This window comes from Bufo bufo, chromosome 9 (assembly GCF_905171765.1).
Source record: "Bufo bufo chromosome 9, aBufBuf1.1, whole genome shotgun sequence".
Classification (NCBI taxonomy): domain Eukaryota; kingdom Metazoa; phylum Chordata; class Amphibia; order Anura; family Bufonidae; genus Bufo; species Bufo bufo.
In genome coordinates this window covers 92,597,757-92,624,426 of record NC_053397.1, presented here as the reverse complement: position 1 = coordinate 92,624,426, position 26,670 = coordinate 92,597,757, and the positions used below count along the sequence as shown (strand labels likewise).

The window sequence follows — 26,670 nt, the reverse complement described above, 5'->3', positions numbered from 1 at the left end:
CCTTGGTTCACATTACCTTTTTGTAAGTAAAATAATACATTGATTTATACAGTAAGCATACATTGTATCACAGCATATTTACAGTAAATAGTTTTTTTGTAAATGATACAGTTAAGGAATATTTACACTGTGTTGATTGACAACTATCAAAGAGTAAGGCCCCTTTCACACGGGCGAGTATTCCACGCGGGTGCAATGCGTGAGTTGAACGCATTTCACCCGCACTGAATCCTGACCCATTAATTTCTATGGGGCTGTGCACACGAGCGGTGATTTTCACGCATCACTTGTGCGTTGCATGAAAATCACAGCATGCTCCTCTTTGTGCATTTTTCACGTAACGCAGGCCCCATAGAAATGAATGGGGTTGCGTAAAAATCGCAAGTATCCGCAAGCAAGTGCGGATGCGGTGCGATTTTCACGCACGGTTGCTAGGTCACGATCGGGATGGGGACCCCATCATTATTATTTTCCATTATAACATGGTTATAAGGGAAAATAATAGCATTCTGAATACAGAATGCATAGTACAATAGGGCTGGAGGGGTTAAAAAAAAATTATAATTTAACTCGCCTTAATCCACTTGCTCGCGCAGCCGGCATCTCTTCTGTCTTCTTCTTTGCTGTGTGCAGGAAAAGGACCTGTGTGGACGTCACTCCGATCATCACATGATCCATCACCATGGTAAAATATCATGTGACGGACCATGTGATGACCGGAGTGACGTCACCACAGGTCCTTTTCCTGCACACAGCAAAGAAGAAGACAGAAGAGATGCCGGGCTGCGCGATCAAGTGGATTAAGGTGAGTTAAATTTTTTATTATTTTTTTTAACCCCTCCAGCGCTATTGTACTATGCATTCTGTATTCCGAATGCTATTATTTTCCCTTATAACCATGTTATAAGGGAAAATAATACAATCTACAGAACACCGATCCCAAGCCCGAACTTCTGTGAAGAAGTTCGAGTTTGGGTACCAAACATGCCGATTTTTCTCATGTGCGTGCAAAACGCATTACAATGTTTTGCACTCGCGCGAAAAAAATCGCGCATGTTCCCGCAACGCACCTGCACCTTTTCCCGCAACGCCCGTGTGAAAGAGGCTTAAGAGTACCTTTCCGACAATTGCCTGCTTGTCAGTGGCAGAGAAGAGCTGCATTTACATTCTGCAATCGTCTCCTCTGTATGAGGATGAACAATGGTAGAAAGTTAAGCTGTGCCAGGCATTATGCCTAGTATAATAGGGTTGGTCTTGCTTAACCCCTTAAAGAGGACCTTTCTAGGGAGGTTTTTTCTCCCTGGCTGCGATGCTCTGCGCTGCGATTAGACAGAAGAAGACGCCCATTGAGAAACCCTGGCATCTCCTCCTCCCTGTTCCGATGCTCAGTATTAGAATACTGAGAGGGAAAAATCCGGCGGGACACAGCGGGGTGTAGCAGGCATATTTTAAAAAATCAAGCAGGATGGCAGCATCAGTGGGGGGTACCCCGCAAGTACAGGTATATATCTCCCTTAATAAAATCGCATGAAAGGTCCTCTTTAAAGACCTTGCCATTTTTCACCTTAAAGGGTTTCCGTCACCAGAATTAACCCTATTAAACTAGCTGACATTAGCGATGTGCTAATGTCAGCTGACCCCAACTAGCCTATTCCTACTTTTATCTACGCCCACATTACTCCAGAAATGTAAATTTTATAATATGCTAATTAGCCTCTAGGTGCAGGGGGGGCATTGTCCCTGCTCCTAGAGGGTCTGTTCTCCTACCTCTGGCCTCGCCCTGCTACACTAGATTGACAGGGCCAGGCAGTGTTGGTCTCCTACTGCCGCCCCTGTCTGCCGTGTAAATCGAGCGCCTGCGCCGTCCCGTTCAGTATTCGGCGCAAATATGACTTTTTTTTTTTTTTTTTTTCAGTTTTACATAATAAAGCATTTTTGAAAAAAAATATTTTTTGTGTTTCCGTATTCTGAAGGCCATAGTTTTTATTGTTTTTTTTTGGGCATCTAATATAGGGGCTAATTTTTTTTGTATGAGATGACTGTTTGATTGGTACTGTTTTAAGGTGCATATGACTTTTTGATCACTTTTTGTGATGTAAGGTGATAAAAAATAGCTTTTTTTAGCACAGTTTTAATCCCTTTTCTTTCACGGTGTTCATCTGAGGGGTTAGGTCATGTGATATTTTTATAAAGCAGGTTATTACGGACGCAGCAATACCTAATATATCTACGATTTTTATTTATTTAAGTTTTTCACAATAACAGCATTTAAAAAAATAAATAAATAATGTTTTAGTTTCTCCATATTCTGAGTGCCATAGTTTTAGTTTTATTTTTTAGGTGATTGTCTTAGGTAGGGTCTCATTTTTTGTGGGATGAGATGACGGTTTGATTGGTATGATTTTGGGGTGCATATGACTTTTTGATCACTTTTTGTGATGTAAGGTGACAAAAAAATAGCTTTTTTTTTAGCACACTTTTTATTCAGTTTTTTTTACGGCGTTGACCAGACGGGGTGGATCATGATCATGTGATATTTTTATAGAGCAGGTCGTTGCGCATGTGGTAATACCTAATATGTCTTTTTTTTTTTTTTACAACTTTATATGTCTCTTTTTATGGGAAAGGGGCTTTTTTAATTTAAACTTAAATTTTTTTATTGTTACAAACACTTTTTTTCACTTCTATTATTTTTTTTTGTCCCACTATGGGACTTCAACATTACAGGGTCCGATCCCTGTTTCAATGCAGCACAATACATCTGCATTGAACTGCATTGACTATCAGTGTATTACACAGTGTAATACACTGATAGTTTGCCTATGAGACCCAGCCTGGGGGCTGGGCCTCATAGGCCTCCGTACATGCTGGGCCCCAAGGCCTTGGAATGGCTTGGCGCTGCCATGGCAACCATCGGGTCCCCGCCACCGCAGCGCGGGGACCCGATGGCTAAGGAGAGGGAGCACAAACCTCCCATATGCCTCGGTCATCGCTGACTGCGGGATATGAGGGGTTAATCCACCGGCATCTGCGTAATCACTGATGCTGGTGGATGCAGCAGGGATCCAGCTGTCAGTAACAGCCGGATCTCTGCCGCTGATCGCGGCACCGCACGTGGGGGGGGAGGAAGGACCGTAGGACAAGAATGCTCGTCCTGGGGCTCAAAGTACTGGCTATTTAGGACGAGCACTCTCGTCCTGGGTCATTAAGGCGTGAAATACTCTGTGAAGGCTATGAACAGCCTTGGGGTAATTTTATTTATAATTACACTTTATTAATTTTAGGCTAACAATATAGTTTTCTATTGTCTTTACTAAACATTTGCAGCAGCTTTTGTCATAAAGGGTTAAGTATTAGCTTACCTGTGAGTATCAGTTTTATGCCTTATTCACACTTCAGTGTTTTGGTTAGTGATTTCCATCAGTGATTGTGAACCAAACCCAGGAGCGGCTCTAAAAACAGAACAGGAGCAGATCTTTCCATAATACCTTATCTTTGTGTAGCACCACACCTGGTTTTGGCTCACAATCAATGATGGAAATCACTGACCAAAATACTGATGTTTGAATGAAGCATTACTCTGAGCTGTCATCTGACAGCTATGTGTAGCTTTTATCCCTGAATTACTAACAGCTCATAAACACCTATTGAAGCCACATTCTGCAGCACGTCAGACCTGCAGGGTATTGCGAAGTGAGGTCACGGTTATGGGCAATCGAGGGTTACTCACTATTTAAAGGAGAACCCTGGGCAGGCATGCGGCAGTGAAGGAGAGGTAGACACAAGTTCCTCTGGGGCACACTCTGCATGTAGAGACCTGGCCTGATGTTGTCTGAGGTGCCCTGGATGTTGCAGGTGCTTAGAGTGCCTGAAGCAAGGTCCCTTTTAAGATTTGTGACGCCAGTGCCTGTAACGGTGGCACACCGATTTGTAGGAGTAGTAAATGAGTACACAGTTGGTAAAATAAACGTTGCTTTACTTGGTGGAAAACGGTCCAACTTTGTACATGCAGTTACAGAAGATGTTAATGCAGTCCTTTACAGTTCCAAATTCACAGCAGGTTTATATCACAGCAGGTTTCAATCTTGCAAGATACTTGGAGGGTATACAACTAATACTTTGCAGTGCAACACTGCTCTATCCCCTTCAGCTATTCTAGCTGGCTGGATCCCAAGGCCCGGATGCCTAATTGCTGGCTTTAATCCTTGGTATATAAATCCTTCCTCCAGTATTGGCGCTTGCTCTTTACTTTGTAGTACCTCTGCCCATCAGGTTACTTATCTGACCTTGCTGTGTTGTCCTTACTCGGTAGGGAAGCTGCAGGTTTCTCCCAGGAGGTACATCCCTACTACTGGGGTAGTCTTCTGAGCTAACTGAGGCTCACTTTATCTACAGGCAAGCTAGGGTTCTTCACTAGCCTCCTGGTTGTAGCTAGCAGCCAGGGCTATCAAGCTGCATGTCAGGAGGAGGCCCTCAGCATATCTCTGGCTGGTGCCTTCTCACTTCTGTCTCCACAGACTCCTGACTATGAACTAACTCCTCCCTGTCTGGGCCTGAACATTTATACTAGGGGCTCCCTATCTCCCTCTAGTGTCTAGGATGCCTAACTACACCCTAATAGGCCTGCAATGCATAATACAGGGGAAACATTGCATGTAAAACACATAGAAAAATACATTAAATGCATAGTTAAATATAATATTTCTGTCCCTTGTGAGCAGGAGTAACACGTCACCCAATTGACCCTTGTGTAGTGCCCACGCCTACCTAGTGGGACACTACATACCCTCACGCTATGACGTTGCCCGTCCTCGGTGCAACATGAAGGGGCCCTGCCCAGCTGGATACTGCACCTGAAAAAGAGAAATAAGGCAAAGCAGGAAAATACATCTACATTTGCAAAATACATTATATGTATACATCAGGCAGTTCCACTGGCTTAGGAGCAAGTACGGTGAAAAGGGGCGTCGTTCTCTTCTCTCAGGATAATGTAAGGGAACAGGGGCGCTGACCTGGTGCAGCGTATCAATAATACCAGGATAGTCCATATAATATTAAATGCAAATTGTCCATAATAGAACAGTAGAAAAAATGCAAAACAATTAAAAATTCTTGGAGGCTCAAAGAACAAACAGGAGTCCGTACCCAGGTTTCTTTCTTATTTTTAGCAAGTGTTTCAAAGCCAGCAGGGCGAAGGTATGTGAAAACAGCTAGGATCACAGAGGCTTGCATACAGTGGAGTCCATCTCTGGGCACATTTCTTTTAAAATAGCAATATCTCAGAGGCTCATGTGCATTTCAGTCTATCCCTGGGCGCATTTCCTTGGAATATAAGTTGCATAATAAAATGACAGCACATAAAAATAGCCCACATTATTCCAATGGCATATGTAAAAATAAGTGCTGCAATACCCTTAATCAACCTGAAAAGGGGGTTAAAAAGGGTTAAAGGTGCAACATAAAAATAGGCACAACTTGGCTCAATCATTGAAGAAGCAGGCAGGAGGTCCTGTAAACAACATGGCTTTGCAGCAATTGGTATTTCAGTGGGCGACCACTACCACCGAGCCGTGGGTAACTGGCGGTAGCAACAAAGGACCAAAACAAAGGACTCCTGTCCTGGAAGGGTTAAATCCTCTTGAAGTAATCCCTTGGCAAAAGAAATCAAATCAATGGCCTAGCAGGCCAATTCACAGGGGCATGTCATATCCACTTTGCATCTCAGTGGTGCTCCCTGGCTCTGCTTGCAGATGAGGCCTGTAATAAGCATCAACAGGCGGATGTGCCCACAACACAGTATTGGGGGGCAGCTGCAGCATAAATGGACCCCTAATAGGTATTGGCCCCATAGGCCTAGGGGTGATCACGGTTGCTGACCGCACCGGTGCAGGCATGACAATTGTGGGCTGCTGCACTGGCCTGGGTACCGCTGCCGCAAGCGGTCCGGTGGGTTCTGGGACAACTGGCTCTGCTCAGCAAGTCACAGTGTGAGAGGGCCTCCTTGGGGGCCTCAACGCAGCCGCAGTCGCAGTAGGTGGCCGGCGGGTAGGGACAGGTACCCTTACCTCTGACCCAGCGATGTCCGAGTATGGAAGGCGGACCTCTTCCTTTTCTAGGGGGCGTCCGGATTCTGGCGGTGGCAATTCGGTGTAGTTCCCGCAGCTTTTCCTCCAGACGGACGATCTGGTCATCCAGACTCTCGGACTCGGGATCGCTGTCCTCCGATGTCGCCGCCGGCACTTGTACAATAGAGGGCACATCCTGCGCAGCCGCTGCAGGCTCAGGTGAGGCGTCTGCTCTTTTACCCTCTCGGATGTTGTCCAGGGTCACATGGAATCTCTCCAGGTTCTCTAGCTCTTTAATAGTTTTCTCCCGGCGAGGCAGCTCAGGGGACGGATATGGGCTCACCCACTTCTCCACTACCGTTGGTTGCCAGAATACGTTCGGGCCAATGAAAGAGCCCCGCTCTTGAAACGCATGATGGGCCGGTTCTGGAGAGCGCGCTGGTTCGCGCTCGCAGCCAGTATAGTCCTCATCAGCTTCCCAGTCCTCCGTTTCTTTCACGGCAGTAGCATATGGGCCTTGCAGGCCCTCGGCAGGGGTGAACTCCACTTCTTCTCCCTCGCGGAGGTTGTGCATGCGCACAGGGAGGTAACTCCGCTTGACGGACCTCCGATTCACGTACAAGTCTCTGCCGGTAGTATAATCCTGGATAAAACCGTAGCCACGGTCCTTGTCAAATGCCACAACCAACCCCTTTCTCCTTTCCAGGCGGGGTTGGGTGTCAGTATGGCGCTCATGAACGGTCTTTGCCAGTTCCTCATAGTATATCTTTGTCTTGGTAGTTTTCTTTATGGCGGCCTCCCGTATCTCTGCCATCAGCGCCGACCATTTGAATGAGGTTTGGAAAAAGTTTCTCCAGGAGCCATAGTAGTTCTCCGGTTGCGTCCTCGGTGGCGGGCAGGCGGGTCTCTCCGGTCCCGGAGAGTAGGCCGGTGGAGCGTCCTCTTGCTCCAGGGTATTAGGATCCATTTGCAATCCAACAGGTGCCGACATATTAATAGAGCAGTCCTCACTCTTCAACATGCTCGATCCTTCTCTGGAGAGCGACAGGGCAGCACCAATAATTAAAGACAGATCCTCCCATTGCTCTGGGAGGCCGCCCCCCAGGTACTCCAGTATGGGGGAGGCGGAGTCCATTTCTGCAGACATGCAAATGTCCAGACAGGGCGGTAGCGCCGACATATAGCCTTTCCCGCACTTTTCAGCAAAAAGGCGCCAATTTTTACCGCCAATTTAGTATGAAGATGACGCAGCAGTAAATCCCAGCAAGCTACGCGGCCATCTTTAAGCAAAACACTGTCTATTCACGGACAGCAAGCGGTGGCTTTACAACAGTAAAACAGTCCAGAAAAAGCACAGTTTCACACCGCAAATTATTACAGTTCTTTGGCCCAGCAATTTTTCAATAAAGCATTTAGGGCTTGGTCACTTTAAGGCATATAATAGCACACAGTTCTTGTATCCGCAATGGCGCAGGAATGTTAAGAATCCTGTTCGTGACGCCAATTTATGCAGCACGCCAGACCTGCAGGGTATTGCGAAGTGAGGTTACGGTTATGGGCAATCGAGGGTTACTCACTATTTGAAGGAGAACCCTGGGCAGGTATGCGGCAGTGAAGGAGAGGTAGACACAAGTTCCTCTGGGGCACACTCTGCATGTAGAGACCTGGCCTGATGTTGTCTGAGGTGCCCTGGATGTTGCAGGTGCTTAGAGTGCCTGAAGCAAGGTCCCTTTTAAGATTCGTGACGCCAGTGCCTGTAACGGTGGCACACCGATTTGTAGGAGTAGTAAATGAGTACACAGTTGGTAAAATAAACGTTGCTTTACTTGGTGGAAAACGGTCCAACTTTGTACATGCAGTTACAGAAGATGTTAATGCAGTCCTTTACAGTTCCAAATTCACAGCAGGTTTATATCACAGCAGGTTTCAATCTTGCAAGATACTTGGAGGGTATACAACTAATACTTTGCAGTGCAACGCTGCTCTATCCCCTTCAGCTATTCTAGCTGGCTGGATCCCAAGGCCCGGATGCCTAATTGCTGGCTTTAATCCTTGGTTTATAAATCCTTCCTCCAGTATTGGCGCTTGCTCTTTACTTTGTAGTACCTCTGCCCATCAGGTTACTTATCTGACCTTGCTGTGTTGTCCTTACTCGGTAGGGAAGCTGCAGGTTTCTCCCAGGAGGTACATCCCCACTACTGGGGTATCTTCTGAGCTAACTGAGGCTCACTTTATCTACAGGCAGGCTAGGGTTCTTCACTAGCCTCCTGGTTGTAGCTAGCAGCCAGGGCTATCAAGCTGCATGTCAGGAGGAGGCCCTCAGCATATCTCTGGCTGGTGCCTTCTCACTTCTGTCTCCACAGACTCCTGACTATGAACTAACTCCTCCCTGTCTGGGCCTGAACATTTATACTAGGGGCTCCCTATCTCCCTCTAGTGTCTAGGATGCCTAACTACACCCTAATAGGCCTGCAATGCATAATACAGGGGAAACATTGCATGTAAAACACATAGAAAAATACATTAAATGCATAGTTAAATATAATATTTCTGTCCCTTGTGAGCAGGAGTAACACGTCACCCAATTGATCCTTGTGTAGTGTCCACGCCTACCTAGTGGGACACTACAATTCTAAGCAGTCAGATAAGAATTGAGCTATAATGAGGTCTCAGGAGATCAGAGATAAGGCTTCAGATGAGATGACTCAACACAGTACAGAGAAAGGAGCTGATATTATTTAATAAAAACCAGTTGAAAAAAAATATTTTAGCTTATAATACATACAATGCAAACGAACCTGAACTTCAGTTTCAGTGCCATTCTACTACACCTGTTGCACTAGGGAGGAAGAAGAAGGGTGCTCATGTTACCCTGAGAGGAAGTGGGGGGTTGCCCTGATTGACTTGCTGGCCCACAGACAGACTGGATCAGCCAATCAGTGCTGCAGCAGGCACGGAGGTGCCCTAGCAGAATGAGCAGAACGTCATTCTGTGTTGGGCTCTGAATGAGGGTGGATGGTTGTAGCAGTGTCTACAAGAAAAACGATCTTAGGGAGTCAGGGACAGTGAGAAATCAGAAATCAAGAGTGCATTCTACTGCCAGGGACAGTGAAGGGAAAGTCTAGACTTACAAAAAGAAGAATTGTGTAGAATAGGGACTGGCAGGGAAACCTGTCAACGAGGGAGTGAGAAGTTAGGCTACTTTCACACCTGCGTTAGGTGCGGATCCGTCTGGTATCTGCACAAATGAATCCGCACCTATAATGCAAACACTTGTATCCATTCAGAGCGGATCAGTTTGCATTACCATGAACATGATAATGCAAACGTCAATGGGAGGCGGACCCGTTTTCAATTGCACCATATTGTGTCAGTGAAAACGGATCCCATTAACTTACATTGTAAGTCAGGACGGATCCGTTTGGCTCTGCATTGTCAGGCATTTTGGTGTCCGCCTCCAGAGCGGAATGGAGGCTGAACGGAGGCAAACTGATGCATCGTGAACGGATCCTTATCCATTCAGAATGCATTGGGGCTAAACTGATCCGTTTGGGACCGCTTGTGAGAGCCCTGAAACGGATCTCACAAACGGACCCAGAAACGCCAGTGTGAAAGTAGCCTTAGGAGCTGAGGCTGGGTGTGCCTCCTAGCACAATTGCAGCTGCTGCAAACATTATAAGCAGCTACTTTCAAGGACATTTCTTTCATTTTGTGCCCATTTTTAAAGAAATACTGTAAAAAAAAATGTACCCCTCAGATGCTGCGTTCATTGCTCATCGCTGAATCTGACATTAATATTAAGGTCTATAATTTAAAAAAAAAATCAAACTTACCTCATCCATTTGCCCACTGCCGCCATCTTGATTGAAGATCCAGCACAAAATCTTGTGCGGCGCATGATGACTTTATCACGTCGGCCGGCATGGTGACATCATACGTCACTTCCAGCAGGCTCTTCAATCAAGATGGCGGTGGCGGGCTCTGGGCGCTCAAACAGATTGGATGATTATAATAATTTTTTTTACCCTATTTCAGGGAAAATCTATTCGTTACCGTGAAGCACAAGGAAGTTCAGCTTTGCGAAATTTGGATCAAAGTCATCTATCTATCTATCTATCTATCTATCTATCTATCTATCTATCTATCTATCTCTATCTATTTATCGTAGTTACTCACTCTGATGCCATGCAGTGATGAGAAGGGTGCTTCTTTCTTCCCTTTGGGGTACTCCCTGCCTTTGGGAATTCTCCTGCCTGATGGTGGCTCGGGTACCCATGGTGGTGTATGATATATTGCTACAGTAAACACGTGTATGATGTATCTGCCAGCAAAATCAATAACTGAAAAGATGGGAGTAAAGGCTACAATATTTCTGAAAGCTAGCAACTCTGTACATAGTTTTTTTCTCATAGGAGTGAAGAACTACAGGGAATTTGGAGCGATGAAGTCTGTGTTTATTTTTTCTACAATATGTGTCTTCTGGGCAAACAATAGGTCGCCATTAAGGTGCAAAGGCACCTTCCAAATAAAAAATCTATTGAAACATAGAAACATAGAATGTTTTGGCAGATAAGAACCATTTGGCCCATCTAGTCTGCCCAATATACTGAATACTATGAATAGCCCCTGGCCCTATCTTATATAAAGGATGGCCTTATGCCTATCCCATAAATGCTTAAACTCCTTCACTGTATTTCATGCTACCACTTCTGCAGGAAGGCTATTCCATGCATCCACTACTCTCTCAGGAAAGTTGGGTGGACTTCTACGTCTCTTTACATTAATGGAAATCAAATCAAACCTATAATATAAGGATAAGAGAGACAATCAGGATTCCTGTTGATATAGATGGTAGAGTTAATGGGAGGTGAGTAGAGATGAGTGAAACTGTGGATGTTCGGGTTCTTTGGCTTCGGCTGAACTTTGTTTCAAAGTTCAGTTCGGGTACCTGAACTTGACTACGAACGCGAGCCCAATAGAAGTCAATGAAGACCAGAACTTTGGTACTGTAAAAGGGCTGTAAAATAGTCATAGAAAGGGCTAAAGGGCTGCAAAAGGAAGAACAATGGGGGTAAAAGCAGGATAATTGCCCTACAAACAAATGTAGATAGATAAATGACTTAAAATAACAAAATAGATAAAAATAAAAAAGGTCCAAGTGGAGAAGAAGGTTGAGGAGGCGGTGGATGTGGCGGTGTAGGTGGAAGAGGCGGGGGAGGTGGTAGCCAAAACAGTTTTTGTGTTTTGTTTTTTTTTCTTTATTTTTTCGGGGGGATTTGGGGATGGAGTATAACAATGGCTGGGTGAGGCTCTTCTCCACTTTGCCAAAATAACCAATAATAATGTTTAACCAGGAGGTGGAGATCCGAGTAGGGGAGGTGGACATGGAGGTGTAGGTGGCGGAGGCGGGGGAGGTATCCAAAACTGTTTTTGTGGGGGGTTTTGTTTGTTTGTTTTTTTCCTTTCATTTATTTATTTGGGGAGGCCCAAAAACATTGGGAAATGACAAACAGAACGCACAAACTACGCTGGCCTAAAACAAAGGAGTGTGGCCGGTTTACTTCTCTACTCTGCCCAAGCTACAGACAACTCCTGTGGGATCCATGGCTGGTTCTTTTTAATGAATGTGAGCTTGTCCACGTTGTACCTGTCTGTGATCACACCCCTGCCATGCTAAACACACTTTTGGCACGTTGTTCTTGTAGCAGGGATTCAGTAGGGTAGCCACCCAGTATTCAGCACTGGTAACAATCAGGGCAACTCAGCGGTGGTTGCACAGGCACTGCAGCATGTACTCGCTCATCTGTGCCAGGCTGCCCAGAGGCAACGACAAGCTGTCCTCAGTGTGAGGTGTATTGTCTGTGTCCTATGTATACCTCCAGCCATGCTCCATTGGTGCCCGTAAGCTGATTTGAGTGCCACTCTGCTGTGAACATGGTTTCTCCTCCTCATCATGATCACTCTCCTTATCCTCCAAAACTGTGTCCAGGCTCGATAATTGTGAACCTGGTTGCTGTTGGTGCAGGAACCCACCCTCCGAGCCATGTGTGGACGACTGGCCAGATGGGAATGATACCTTGTCCTCCTCTTCTTCCTCCTGATGTCATCAGCACTGGCCATGTTGGTGGAGTACTCCAAACAGCACAACACGGCACACACGTTCCGCATAGAGGCCCACTCATTGGTGGTGAAGTGGTTCTGTTCTGCAGAGCGACATTTATGCAGGCAGGGTCATGTGCTGCCCTGGCCAATCACAGCCCTTTTAATGCTAAGCATAACTGTGATGGCTTCAAAGTTCCCACAGCTTAAAAGTTTGTTGATTGGCTGCTCTGCAGCCTTTTCTTTTAACAAGCTTTATTTATCATCTGAACACTGAACCCGTCATGTTCCGTGTGTGTATTCAGGTCCTCGGATACTGTAATGTTCGGTACGAACCTGAACATCCCAGTCCAGGTTGGCTCATTCTTAGACAAGATCCATATACCAGGGAATTATCATTAGTAAAAAACCCACCTATAATGAGTAATTTAAATAACTGATACATGTATATATTCCAATAAAGCTCAGTATAAAACATGTCTCTTAAGGCTTTTTCACATCACTGTTATGGATTCAGTTATTCTGTTTTGATCCGTCATAATAGAGGTCTATAGGCAATCATAACGTAACCGTCTGGTTTCCATTATTATGACGGAAAGGAGAACGGAATGCCTTTTAAAGGCTTCCATTTTGCATTCCGTCATAATACAAGTCTATGGGCAGCATAACGGATCCGTCCTGGTTTGTGTTACGCAGGACTGGACTCCTGCATAATGGAAACCAGGATGGATACCTTATGCTGCCCATAGACTTGTATTATGAAGGAACAAAACAGAATGCCTCTTATAGGCTTCTGTTTTGACTTCCGTCTTATAGATTCCGTTATTTTCCGTTATAACCATGTTGTAACGGAAAACAATAATGAAATCCATAACGGTGATGTGAACTCGGCCTTACAAGTACTATTTGTCTGATTCATTTTCTGAGTGAATCAATCATTTCACATGTGAAATAATTTGGCTCATTTAATAAATAATAATTTGCTCTGTATGATAAGAAAGCAGACAGAGAAGTGAAGAACAACTGATTTTGATAATTGAATGTACAATGATATTGATTTCTCTTTTCTTTTCTAGTTGAAATTCCTACTGAACCAGATTCTGTAGCTCCAGATTCAAAGGATGAGAAAGGTATTTTATAAACATGCAGTTACTCTCTATTTTGGAAAAAAAATATAGTAATAAGTGAAAGAGTTCACCTTGCAGTGCACTAGCCTTTCTGTTGCTTGAGGCAAAAAAATTGAAACACATTCTCACAGCCTGTAAAGGGGGAATATTAATCACCAATATTTATGCAAATATCGGTAATTAATATTCATAAATAGGAGGAGTCAGCTATTGATAACTCCGCCTATTTATGCCTTTATATAACAATAACAATATTTTCACTATGCCTTACACTGATCGCTACACTAGCTGCATGCGCCTTACTAACTATTGCCAATAACTACACGTTACACAGATAGATACAAATATAACAGTATTTATTAACACACTATAACAGTCTAATATTTGCTTATAATTATATATATCTATATCAATGGAATAGATATATATATTTATAGCAGCACACAGCAATATGTAAACAACACACTAATACGGTTCTAACTACACTACACGTTCCCAATTCCGCCCATAAACTAACTATACGATACACACATTCAATATTAACAGCCCACCCACCTAGTACTATAAACTGTCCCTATGGGGTAGACGAAGGTTAACGGTGGTCTTACAAGGGTGTAAGCCGACCTCAAAGCATTAAAGGGTTATAGGGGTATATAGGGTTACCAGGGGACCAGGGGAGGATAGGGTTACCAGGGGAGTATAGGGTTACCAGAGGAGTATAGGGTTACCAGGGGAGTATAGGGTTACCAGGGGAGGATAGGGTTACCAGGGGAGGATAGGGTTACCAGGGGAGTATAGGATTACCAGGGGAGGATAGGGTTACCAGGGGAGTATAGTAGTGGGGTATATAGTAGTGGGGTATATAGTAGTGGGGTATATATATAGTAATAGGGGGGTATATAGTGAGTGGTGAGAGTGGTAGGGGGTATATAAGGAGAGAGAGAGTAGTGGGGTATATAGTGGGGTATATATAGTAATAGGGGGGTATATAGTGGTGAGAGTGGTAGGGGGTATATAGGGAGAGAGAGTAGTGGGGTATATTGTAGGGGGGTCCGGAGGGTAATGCAGGGGGGTCCGGAGGGTATATGGAGTGATACTTAGGATTGATGCTCGTTAGTCCAGGGGTCGCTCGTTCGTCTAAGGGGGATCTCCTTCAACGGCGGGGGGGCGGCACGGCTCTTCTTCCCCAGTGCTGGGTCCGTGGGATATTTATATCCCACGGCCCGCACTGCCGCACCGCCCACAGGGTGGCGCGCGCGCACACCACTATTGGAGACACGTGGGCCGTCGCAGTGAGATGATGTCACTGCGCCGGCCCGTGCGTCTCCTGAACGAGCGCATCGGGGCCGCGCTTTCATACCAACAGGCGGGGGAAGCCTTTGATCTCCCGCCTGTGGTATTTAGCATTCCGGCCAGCGAGATGTTAATTTCGCTGCCGGAATGCGCATAATAGAAGAAGGGGAGAAACCTCCTCTCCTTCTATCATGTATAATTGTCTCCAGCGGCGCTGGTGACAATTATATCAAAGGGCTCAGATTCTGTGGAATCTGAGTCCTTTGAAGTTATCAGGATGACCAGACCTTAGTCTGGTCATTCTGATACAATCAACCAGATTGCATCTGTGTGAATGCTTGGGGGACATTCACACCGATGCATCTGGTTTCAGATGTATGGAGGGGGGGGGGGGGGGGGGAATATCATATAATATATATCTATATATGTGTATGGATGCATGGGGCACATCCATACACATGTATACACCAACATAGGGGACAAATACACACACATCAGGGGGCATAAGGGGCCCAGTTATATACATGTATACATATCCTAATATGTATACACATGTATACAAGGGGCCACTGCCCTATACATATTATAAAGGGGGATTATAGAAATACATATACATATATATATAGAAAAGGGGGCCACAGTATATATGCTAAGGGTGCATATATTTCCCACAGGGGCCACCATGAGTCCCTGTGGGCACCCATGGGCAAACGCGCACAGATGCTTGGCACATCTGTGCACATCATCCCAGGATGCGGTAGTACATGTATGCATATATACCATACATGGCCGCACGTGATTGCATGCATGTATGGGTATATATGCATACGTCTCAACTCTTCCTCAACAATCCCCCTGTTGTCGGAAATACGACAATATCTTGGGAGAAGGGTTGAGATGTATTTGCCTCCCCTTCCCCCTCAACCCCATCTTCAGTGATAGTTCAGGAAGAACTGTAGTGTCCAACAGGTTCTTAGGTACCTAGACATCACCCCTCCAGGTTTCCTCTGACCTGCCGTTCACCGTAACCTACTCCTCCATCCACCGGGCACACCATCTTCTTCTTTAGAACTTTCTTGACCTCTTTTATCTTGATCAGTCCCTCCTACTGTCATCTTGGACTTCCGGAGCGGCTTGACCCTTGCAGTCTTTGACTGGTCTTCCGTTGTTAGCCACCCCTGGGGTTGGGGTGACCACACTCTTACTGTCTCTCAGCAATGCTGCCGATCTTCAAGTCCATCCCGCCCCAAAGGAATCTGGAGCGGGTTGACCTTCGCAACCTTAGTCTTTTACTGCGCCAACCTTCAGGTACGACTTTTGCCAACATCTTGTGTTCAGTCTGGGTAGGTGCGGTACTCCCATGGACAGGTTAGTAGGTCTTTACTAGGCAGGTCAGTTCTTCCATAGAGCGGGGTGATGTCTCGGAACCCAAATTCTAACGGTGGAGAACACCTCCGCCACACTACACATCCAGCCCTTCCCTTATAAACTTCACTATTCCAGGGTTCAAGGTGGCAAATGACAAACAGAGGGGCCCTGTCCCTGTCGTGTCCTAATCTAATCCCCATTCATACAAAACATCTATCACAATTCCCCTTCCCCTCCTCCAACCCACCCACACCCAAAAACATTTATATGCAATACTATGAGGTCTCAGGATGGGCAGGGTGTACCTCCCAAAACCTCATACGCACCAGTCCAATATACATCACATAGGGTCTCAAGATCAATTAGAGATTTTCCATCCTGAATCCCCCCCCCCCCCCCCCCCACATGAATTGTCCTGTCTTTAGAATCTTCCTCGGCTTCAGGGCTTGGTGAAATCAAGTCCTGAGCCTCCGGCGATTGTGTTCGTGAAGTGCCGTCTGGTTCTGGCTTAGTTGGTCCGTTAGTCTCTTGACCCTCCGGTACATCCACCCCAGTCCTATGTACATGAGACCGACCAGAACCAGTAGCACTATCACCGGGTGTATCAGCAAATTAAAAAACGAGGTTGCCTTAGGACTGTATCCAAAAAGACTCTCCCACCATGAGATCTTTGAGTCCTTGTCCAAAGCTGTGGCAACTGCGGTAATTTTCATTCGGTCATGGGTAAGTCGAATAGTGGCCTGTTTCTCCGTCTCCCGAAGATGTTGTAAGATTTCTTCCTCTTGGCTGAAATCCATCAGGAGCTGTTTAAGTTCTTTGCCGAGGCCAAGGGGAATCTTCTGAAGTCTCACGGGAACATCGGGGCGGATGTCGAGTCTTCTTTCCGGGGTGATTGGGGTTCTTCCTTGCTGTCCTGCGACGTCCAGACCTAGAACGGGGCTAAGGGTACAGTACGCTCCGGGGAAGAGTGTTCCTCGCTCGGTACAATTGAATCCATAAATTGTATATGACCCATTATTCCCTTGGTACCAACACCAATATCCCTGTCCCAAGTATTTTAAAGAGGATGAAGGTATTGGGTTGACCTTCATCTCACAGGTCCCCTCGGTGTTCCAACACTGGTGCCCAAGCACCCGATCTCGACCACCCTGACATAGGATGGCATCCTCTCTCAACCAACATCCTTCTGTGTCAAACAAAGAAGGATGGCCTTCTTCATAGGTTAGAACGCTCGAGGGGAGCTGGGGATGAAGTACCGTTCGGTTGTTCATCACCGTACCTAGATTGATGACACTGTATCCCTGTCTAGTGCGACCGGACACAGGTGCCAATGACGAAGCAGTACAGGTTGAATTTCGACACCCATGCCACTGAACCGCCCACCAGTTGGTATGGTTGATGGCGAAAGGAGAGATCAGTGGACTTATTCGCTGGCGGAGGTTGAATGGGATGTGGCCGTTGTGTAGTGCTGAGACAATATGTTTAAGGTTGTCCGAGAGTTCGCTTTGGACCTGCGTACACGCCAGAGCAAGCTGAGCCCGATCCTGCTCCTCTAACAGACCCACCACTAACCTCCTAAACTTCTCACGTATAGCAGAAGATAGAGAGGTGGTGGCATCAATGTGCGAATGTTGTAAACCCTCTAGGTCGTGGTTTACATCAAGCTGGGTCCTGAATCCTTCCCCGGCATGTCGCGCAACTTCTCCAAGCTTATTTCTCAGGACTTCCATATCCATAGTGTTCAGGGCGCCCACTCCCAAAGCGCCTCCGCCAAGTCCCATAGCCACTAGATCTCTCCTCCCCCTGTTCTTCCTGCGTGGGGGGTCGTCTTTTCTTACCTCTTGTCCCGCCTCTATCCAACCTCTTACCATGTCAATTTGGTTCCTGACGAACTCCTCACACCTGTGATCCCAATGGTCAACTCGGAAGTCATCTACGGAAATTCTCCAGGTAAATAGGATGAATTTGGCGTCCGTGATGATTTTCCAGGGGGATGACAGTTGAGGAGCTACAGGATCTGCCAATTGATGGATAGGGGCGGTGCAAGAGTCGGAATGTGGTTTTACCGGTTGGAGATCTTCTGTATCGTAGGGGACCCTCACCACTGTTGCACAGATCTGTCCCCTTCCTTTGAAGGGGTACCACTGATCGTTTTCTCCAGCCTGTAACACTAGCTTCCCTACAGGTTTTGTTTGGGACAGATAGACCCACTGAGTAAAGGTCCAGCACCCCTCTTCTGCTGTCTCACAAAAAGGCCATTTAAACGAACCATCTATATTGATGTCAAAGTTAATATCTCTACCCCTGGGGTCCTTCCAATCGGAAAACACATACCTCACCCGGTATTCTTCAGTCATAGGAGTACCATCCATCCATACATACATCCACCGTAGGGGTGTCTATCCCGTTGCACACCAAATCCCAACTCCAGGGATTAGTGTCCAACATCACCATCTGGGTTTCTTGCTCCCAGTGAGCATAGGTGACAAAATAGTATCCTGTCACCTCAGAAACACAGTTGTCTCTCATGATGGTGATCATGAAAGACCGTATGGATGGAGATCCCCTTAACCGAGCATACCTGGGGTCCTTTGCGTCGGTCCGTACCTTTAAAACTGTGGCTCGATATAAGCCTTCCAGTTTCACCAGACCACTCTGATCGTTCCAGATGGCTTGACCAGAGTCACTGCAGTTTAATTTTAACATCATTATATTGGTTCGTAAATAATCAGTGGACACATGTCCCTGAACGTAACTGGATTCCCTGGTGATAATCATCTGGGAATCTCTTAACATGCAATAAGCCTTCAGGGTGCCTTTTACTGGAATGGGCCTATCAAAATATGTCCTAACCCTTAACCTGTCTAGGCTATCCTTCTCCAGGAAGGTAGCCTTCAGGATGTGCCAACCACTGTACTCTGCCCCAGTGACATCTTCAGGACTCAGTATTCCCTTCTTAGTGCATAACACCGTAGTAGTGTTAGCTCTCACTTGCTGGTATGGGTGCAAGTGTGGGTCTTTAGATACCCATCTTAAGGATTTGATAGGTGTAGGGTCTGAGTCCTGAAAATGCCTAAATTCCTTGAGACAGAGGGCGTGTAAGTCATGTTGAATGGCAGACACATTCTCCACTGGGGTATAATGCTGAATTACACCGTTGGCAAAACCCTCTCTTTGGAAACCATACAGATACCACTGACCTGAAGTAAAGGCGAAGTTCTCGTATGGTTTCCGGATTTTGCCACCCAAACATTCCACCATTAAAAGGCCGGGTCCATTAAGTGATATGTTTGCCATATCAATGTTAGTCCCCAGGCCCTCCCCTGAAGAGGCCGACCCTGCCGTCAACATGCTTACCGCCAGTGTCACAAGCTGGAGACATATCCCGTTCAGAGAATGCCTAGCTCTTCCCTGGTCAAGTGGTCCCATGGCGTGTCTCCCTCTTGTGTTCTGTAATTAGATGGAGTGTGATCAGTGGAATGGATTTATCATCGACCCACCAAGCCCTATTACCCCTCCCCCCCTTCACCTAACTCAGAACGGTATATGTTATTGAGTTGGGGAAGCTCGGGTGGCTTTGGCTTGGTCGATGTGAATCCACAAGAGTTCCTGCCGTCTATGGGATTTCTTTTTGTTGGTGATTGGCCTTTGCACTTTCAGCATGGTGTCTCCCATTACTTCAAGGACCTTGTATGGTCCTTCCCAGTTTGCGTCCCAGGGGCCAGCCCGACGGAATACTTTTACCATCACCATTTCTCCTACAGCGGGCATTGGCGTTTCCCCCTGTAGATACGGTTTGTGTAGCCGTATTGCTGCGTGAGGCAGTAGCTCTTTCAGGTTCTGTTGAACCTGTTGGAGAAACATGTCTCTGGCGATGGCATCTTTCGTGGGCTCTGACACTTGAGGTTCGTTGGGGAGACATAGGGGCATCTTACGTCCGGTCATCAGTTCATACGGGGAGATACCGGTACTGGAGGCTTCGGTGGCTCGAATACCCATCAGCACTGCTGGAAGATAGGTTACCCAAGAGGAACCCTTCTCCAGCAGCGCCTTGGAAAGCCGGGTTTTGATGGTCCGGTTCATCCGTTCCACGATACCCGCTGACTGAGGGTGGTAAGGCACATGAAACCTTTGCTTTATGTCTAAGAGACCACAAAGCGCTTTCATTACCTTACCCGTAAAATGTGTCCCTCTGTCTGATTCTATCACTCTGGGGATACCCCATCGTGACAGAACCTGTTCCCAGAGAACACGGGCAGTCGTGGAAGCCGTTTCATTGACCGTGGGGATGGCTTCTACCCATTTCGAGAAGACATCCACTATTACCAATGCGTAACGGCAGTTACGACTTCCGGTTGGTAATGGTCCAATGAAATCGATTTGTATCGCGGACCACGGACCATCCGCAGGTGGAACCTGTTGCAACACTGGTTTCAGGGCGGATGCCCTTGGGTTGACTTGAGCACACACCAGGCACTGTTGGGTAACCTCCTCTACTGAATGGGACATCCCTGGCCAGTATAATTTGTCTCTCAGGAGAGGCAAGAGTTTATTCCGGCCAAGGTGTCCAAACAGTTGGTGGTTCAATCGCGTCAGTTCTGCTTGCAGATGTTGCGGGACCACCGGAAGAGGAAGTTGCTGAGTACCGGTATCGTAACACAGGATCCCTTGTTGTACAGACCAGGGGTGTTGAGGTGATTTGATGTGTGTCATTAGAAGAGGATCCTTAGATTGTTCCTCTTCAAATGACACCGGGCCGTCACTCAGATGGGTACGTGCTGCAATCCGGTGAGTTGGTAGCGGCACCATGCCCGGTTCCCGGAGGGTACCAGACACTGCCGCTAGTTTGGCCAACTCGTCTGCCTTGTTGTTTCCCATTATCAAAGGTTCATCGCCTTTTTGATGTGCCGGGATTTTGATAATGGCTGCTTCCGTCATATGTGCCATGCCCCACTCCCACAGCTCTTTCAGGACCGACACATGAGCCAGAGGTTTGTTTTGGCTGTCTACAAAGCCTCTCTTCTTCCATATGTCAAGATGCAGGGTGAGGGAGCGAACTACATACGAGCTGTCGCTGTATATAGTTCGTTTCCCTGGGGGCTGAAGAAGCAGAGCTTCTTTGACCGCCTCTAGCTCTGCACGCTGTGCTGACATGTGACCCGGTAGCCTGACAAGACTCTGGGTACCAGTGGTCTCGTCCAGTACAGCAAAACCCGTGACATATTCTCCTTCCAAATAGAATCGAGAGCCATCAACAAAGATGACTCTGTCATCTGGACATCTGTCGGTTCTGAACATCTGTGGAGAGTCGTCCAGTTCGGGTTGGCCACAGTCATGTTCGGTTCCAGTCAGGTTTAGCAACTGAGACAGAACATACTTGGCCTTATGGTCCACCTGCAGATTCCGGCCACTGAGATCCATGATCCATCTCCCGAATCTCTGTTGGGAGACTCCAGGGAGAGTATCACGGAGCAAGAGGGCTAAAGGAGAATGTGGAGTCTGCAAGGTGAGGGGTCGGAAGCCTACAATATGCTCGGTAGTCTTGACGGCATAGTGTATGGCTGCCAATTGTTTGGCACATTCATCGAACCCTCGTTCGACGGGTGAAAGTAGCCTGGAGAAATATCCCAGTGGTCGGGCCTCATACCCTACTTTCTGAAGAAGGACCGCTGCGATAGACTCCATCCCTGCATGCGCCTGTATGGCCATTTCCCCATCTGGATGTGGAGTAGCCAACACAGGTGCAGAGGATAGGTCCCTTTTCAAAATTGAAAAGGCCTCTTCCTGTGTCTCGGACCAGCCTTTGATTGAGGGTTCTTCCCCTCTAAGGAGATCATAGAGAGGTTTTGCTTTGGCAGCAAAGTCCTCTATGAATTCCCAAATAAAGTTGGCCACCCCCAGGAATTTTCTCAAATCCTGAAGAGTGCCGGGTCTGGGTAGCTTCACCATGGCTTCCACACGGGCTGTCATGATTTCTTTGGTTCCAAAGGAAATTTGGACCCCAAGGAAGGTTACCTCCGCTTTGGCCAAATTTGCCTTATGGGGACTCAGCTTGAGTCCTGACTTTGTCAGGAGTCCCAGCAGCTCTTTCAACAGAACCAAATGTTCCTCTATGGTTTCTGTATGCAAGAGCAGGTCATCCACATATTGTAGAAGGCATTCCGGTCGTGAGAACACACTCAGTACGGCCGCCAATGCCTGATGAAAATACGTGGGGCTGCTGTGTAACCCCTGAGGCAGTACAGCAAACATGTACTGTTTGTCCCCCACCGTAAAGGCAAATTTGTACCGGCATGACTCCGTGAGTTCGATAGAGAAGAACCCGTTAGCAACATCTAGAGTCGAGAATACGCGGCTTTTGCCGCTTATTCTGGCCATGATGTCGGGAGTCTGGGCCACCACTGGAGCTGACATTGGGGTGTATTTATTGAGGATCCGGAGGTCTATGGTGAGCCTCCATGCACTAGTGTCCTTTTTCTTGACTGGCCAGAGGGCATTGTTGCATTTTTAATTACCCTCAATAACCACACCCCTAGTCTTCAACTCCTGGACCGTGTCCATAATTGAATGGGTGGCTTCTGGTGGAAATCGGTATTGGCGTTGAGGTGGAGGGTCAGGACCCTGAATGTCCACCTGAACTCCAATCAGTCTGCCACAGTCATTTTTGCTCTGGGCCCACAGTTCGGGATGCTCGTACACAATAGGCTCCAGGTCTAGATTATGTGAGACCTCAGGCCACTTGTGTTCGAGTATGTCAGTAGAATTTTCTACTGCTTGCAAAGGTGGTCCCAGACAATGGCGTTGGATAACAAACACCTTAGCTCGTCTGGGACCCTTCCACACAATGCAATTTGCCAGATCCAGGATCCACCCATTTTGTGTCATTACATCGGTTCCGATAATGTTGTCAGAACCGGGGTAATACCACATGGGGATCCTAAGGGTCATGTAACTGGTGATCTGGACGATTACTTCCTCTATTCTGTGGGCCTTCACTCCCCCTTGTTGGTGATCAAATCCGATCACCACACACTGAGGGCTGTTGGGATGTAAATCATGTTTGACATTGGTAATGGAGATTTCCGCACCAGTGTCAAGCATGATTTCAGTGTCCTGATTCTTTATTTTGGCTTTTATGTGGGGTCTCCCTGAAGAATCCAGTATGATAGGACATACTGGCGCCAGATCTTTAGGGAATCCCTGATCTTCAGTCAATTTCCACCAGACTCCCCGTAGGTACCTGTGAGGTACATACTGCCACTTGTGGGTTCTTGCTATGGAACCTTGGTGTGGATTCCGGGGATTCCACACCCGTTACCGAATGTGCTGGAACGTTCGCCACAGACACACGTTTTGGTGTCTGGACCTGTGAATATCCCAGATTTCTCTCAACATATTCCCCCCCTGATTTGGCATAATTAGGTTTCATCTTGAAACCGTTATTATTGCCTGTTCTCTCAGAATTAGTCCGGTTATTACGTGACCATTGTGGACAATTCCTCTTTATGTGCCCATATTGCAAACATAGGAAGCATCGAATGCCTCCCATCCTTTCCAATGGCGGGGCTGTGGGGCGAATAGCCGAGTTACCTTTTGTGTGCTGTACCCGTTCATCCTGAGATGAATCGTGTACCGGCGCACGCTCCGTCACTTTGACAGATTTCTTATTGAGCAGTGTATCCTGTCTGCACTGCTCAATAATCATAGCAGCATCCGTGAGGGATGGCTCCCTAGCTGCACTCAACCGGATTGCAGTGTCAAGGTATGGGAATTTTTCCACAAACATACGTATCATACCCTGTGGAATTCCGATACCGTGATCTTTTGTAACCCTTCTGTACATTGCTTCAAACCGACTACACATAGACAGAGGTTCGTCATGTATAGTGGGTTTGAACTTGGACAGGATATCCGGAGTGACGTCCCAATGGCCCGTTGCCAGTCTCATGAGTATGGAGAGACGTTCCTCCTTGTCATAAAACTGTCCATTCATGGGTTGCGTCCTCCCCGTTACCTCATACCTTTGGTTTAGGTGTGTAGGTAACCATAACTTGAATAACTCCATGCGATATTCGTGAGCCACTGAATACTTGTTACAGTGACCCTCGAAGATATCACATGAAGTAAACGGATCTACACTGGGATCATATTTTGGGATCTCCTTGCAGATCCGTAACAGGAAGTTTATCCTTTCCATACTGGAATGGTTAGGATAAAAATCTTCCTGTCTTTCCGGACGCGTTGGCGGATTGGAAGTGGTAAATGGCCAACCACTTTCCTCTCTCCAATCGTTGCCCTGTTCCTGGGATCGGTTGCTACTATTCTCCCTGGGTGTGTGGGTGAAATGTATCGTCCGTTCCACCCGTCCCCTAGTGTCTACTGTATCGGATGTTTGATCCGTGGAAGATCTTGGCGCTGTCGCCGCTATCTCCCCCTGTGCCATTTTCGAAACACAAACCTGTTTCGTGGGCACCATACTGTTAGCACCAGGCCGTGACAGATTCGAGATGACCTGCTGCAAATCCGCAATGGTTTGCGTTTTTGCAGTCAGGTCCTCTCGAAGTTGAACAATCATGTTATCCATAGATACCGTATTGTTTCTGAACTGGTTTATCTCAGTGTACAGTCTGAGCAGTTCCTTATCCATGTCAGAGTAGAAACTCTCCTTGTCCGAGAGTCTAGACTCTAACACGCAAATCTCCCTGCCCCTCTCGACCGTACACTGGGATTTCTCTTGTAGTTGTGTTTATAATGTGTGTAACTGTTTAATGTTCTCAACACAACAATTGCAGTGGAAGTTTGCAGTGTTGGAAACTTCCTCTGCCTTTGCCGTGCTGTTAAGTGTTTCCAGATGTTCCGGCTTCCAAATGATATCCTCAAAGGTGTGAACCAATTTGGCTAACATTTGGAGCCGTTTTTTGGTTTTTTTAAACATGCTGCGATTAATGCAGAGTTTGTCATGAGCGTATGCCTGGTCCAATAAGGTGGACCATAGCAGCTCAGTGGATTTGTACGTGGTGGGGATGATGGGGTTGTATGTGCTATGTTTGCTGAGGTGTTGCAGTGTGGCGAAGTTCATACTTACTTTTTGACGAGAGGCCATCTTCATTGGTGTCGTTGTTGGTTGTGCTGTTTTGCTGCGTGGAGGAGGTCCTTCAATATTCGGAACGCCTTCTCCCGACCAGCCAGACGACTTCTGTTCGACTTCAATGACGATGGTTCTCTCTTCAGTGGTGTAGGTGATGACTTCTCTCCAGTGGGCGTGTAAGGGAATCAGAAAATATTAATACGGAAAAATCTGAAAATATTATAGATTCTCTGCTGTAGAGATTGCTCTGTGTCTGGTTCTGATTGAAAAAAAAAACGCTTTACCCGTACGAACTATCAGGCAATGGACGCTCAGAATCCACTGACCGCGTCCCTCCTGTCTGACTAGTTTACGGCGTAAGCGATTCTCCTCACCAAACCCAAACCCAGAAAACAAACTCTTAGCAGTGGGCCTGGCTCGCCAATGTAAAGGGGGAATATTAATCACCAATATTTATGCAAATATCGGTAATTAATATTCATAAATAGGAGGAGTCAGCTATTGATAACTCCGCCTATTTATGCCTTTATATAACAATAACAATATTTTCACTATGCCTTACACTGATCGCTACACTAGCTGCATGCGCCTTACTAACTATTGCCAATAACTACACGTTACACAGATAGATACAAATATAACAGTATTTATTAACACACTATAACAGTCTAATATTTGCTTATAATTATATATATCTATATCAATGGAATAGATATATATATTTATAGCAGCACACAGCAATATGTAAACAACACACTAATACGGTTCTAACTACACTACACGTTCCCAATTCCGCCCATAAACTAACTATACGATACACACATTCAATATTAACAGCCCACCCACCTAGTACTATAAACTGTCCCTATGGGGTAGACAAAGGTTAACGGTGGTCTTACAAGGGTGTAAGCCGACCTCAAAGCATTAAAGGGTTATAGGGGTATATAGGGTTACCAGGGGACCAGGGGAGGATAGGGTTACCAGGGGAGTATAGGGTTACCAGGGGAGGATAGGGTTACCAGGGGAGGATAGGGTTACCAGGGGAGGATAGGGTTACCAGGGGAGTATAGGATTACCAGGGGAGGATAGGGTTACCAGGGGAGTATAGTAGTGGGGTATATAGTAGTGGGGTATATAGTAGTGGGGTATATATATAGTAATAGGGGGGTATATAGTGAGTGGTGAGAGTGGTAGGGGGTATATAGGGAGAGAGAGAGTAGTGGGGTATATAGTGGGGTATATATAGTAATAGGGGGGTATATAGTGGTGAGAGTGGTAGGGGGTATATAGGGAGAGAGAGTAGTGGGGTATATTGTAGGGGGGTCCGGAGGGTAATGCAGGGGGGTCCGGAGGGTATATGGAGTGATACTTAGGATTGATGCTCGTTAGTCCAGGGGTCGCTCGTTCGTCTAAGGGGGATCTCCTTCAACGGCGGGGGGGCGGCACGGCTCTTCTTCCCCAGTGCTGGGTCCATGGGATATTTATATCCCACGGCCCGCACTGCCGCACCGCCCACACTATTGGAGACACGTGAGCCGTCGCAGTGAGATGATGTCACTGCGCCGGCCCGTGCGTCTCCTGAACGAGCGCATCGGGGCCGCGCTTTCATACCAACAGGCGGGGGAAGCCT

At 46.7% G+C, this 26,670-nt stretch overlaps 1 protein-coding gene across 13 annotated transcripts in view; it reads left to right on the top strand.

Annotated features, from left to right (window-relative positions):
* Window positions 1-26,670, top strand: part of CFH (complement factor H) — a 1,589,177-nt gene that overhangs the window by 300,261 nt on the left and 1,262,246 nt on the right. For 11 of the 13 annotated variants that reach the window (XM_040407275.1, XM_040407278.1, XM_040407277.1 and 8 more), the window contains one exon: window positions 13,241-13,294. The exons of the other annotated variants lie outside the window; for them this stretch is intronic. In XM_040407275.1, coding sequence (XP_040263209.1) covers window positions 13,241-13,294 — 54 coding nt within the window. The remainder of the gene's footprint in view (window positions 1-13,240; window positions 13,295-26,670) is intronic. 13 annotated transcript variants of the gene reach the window in all.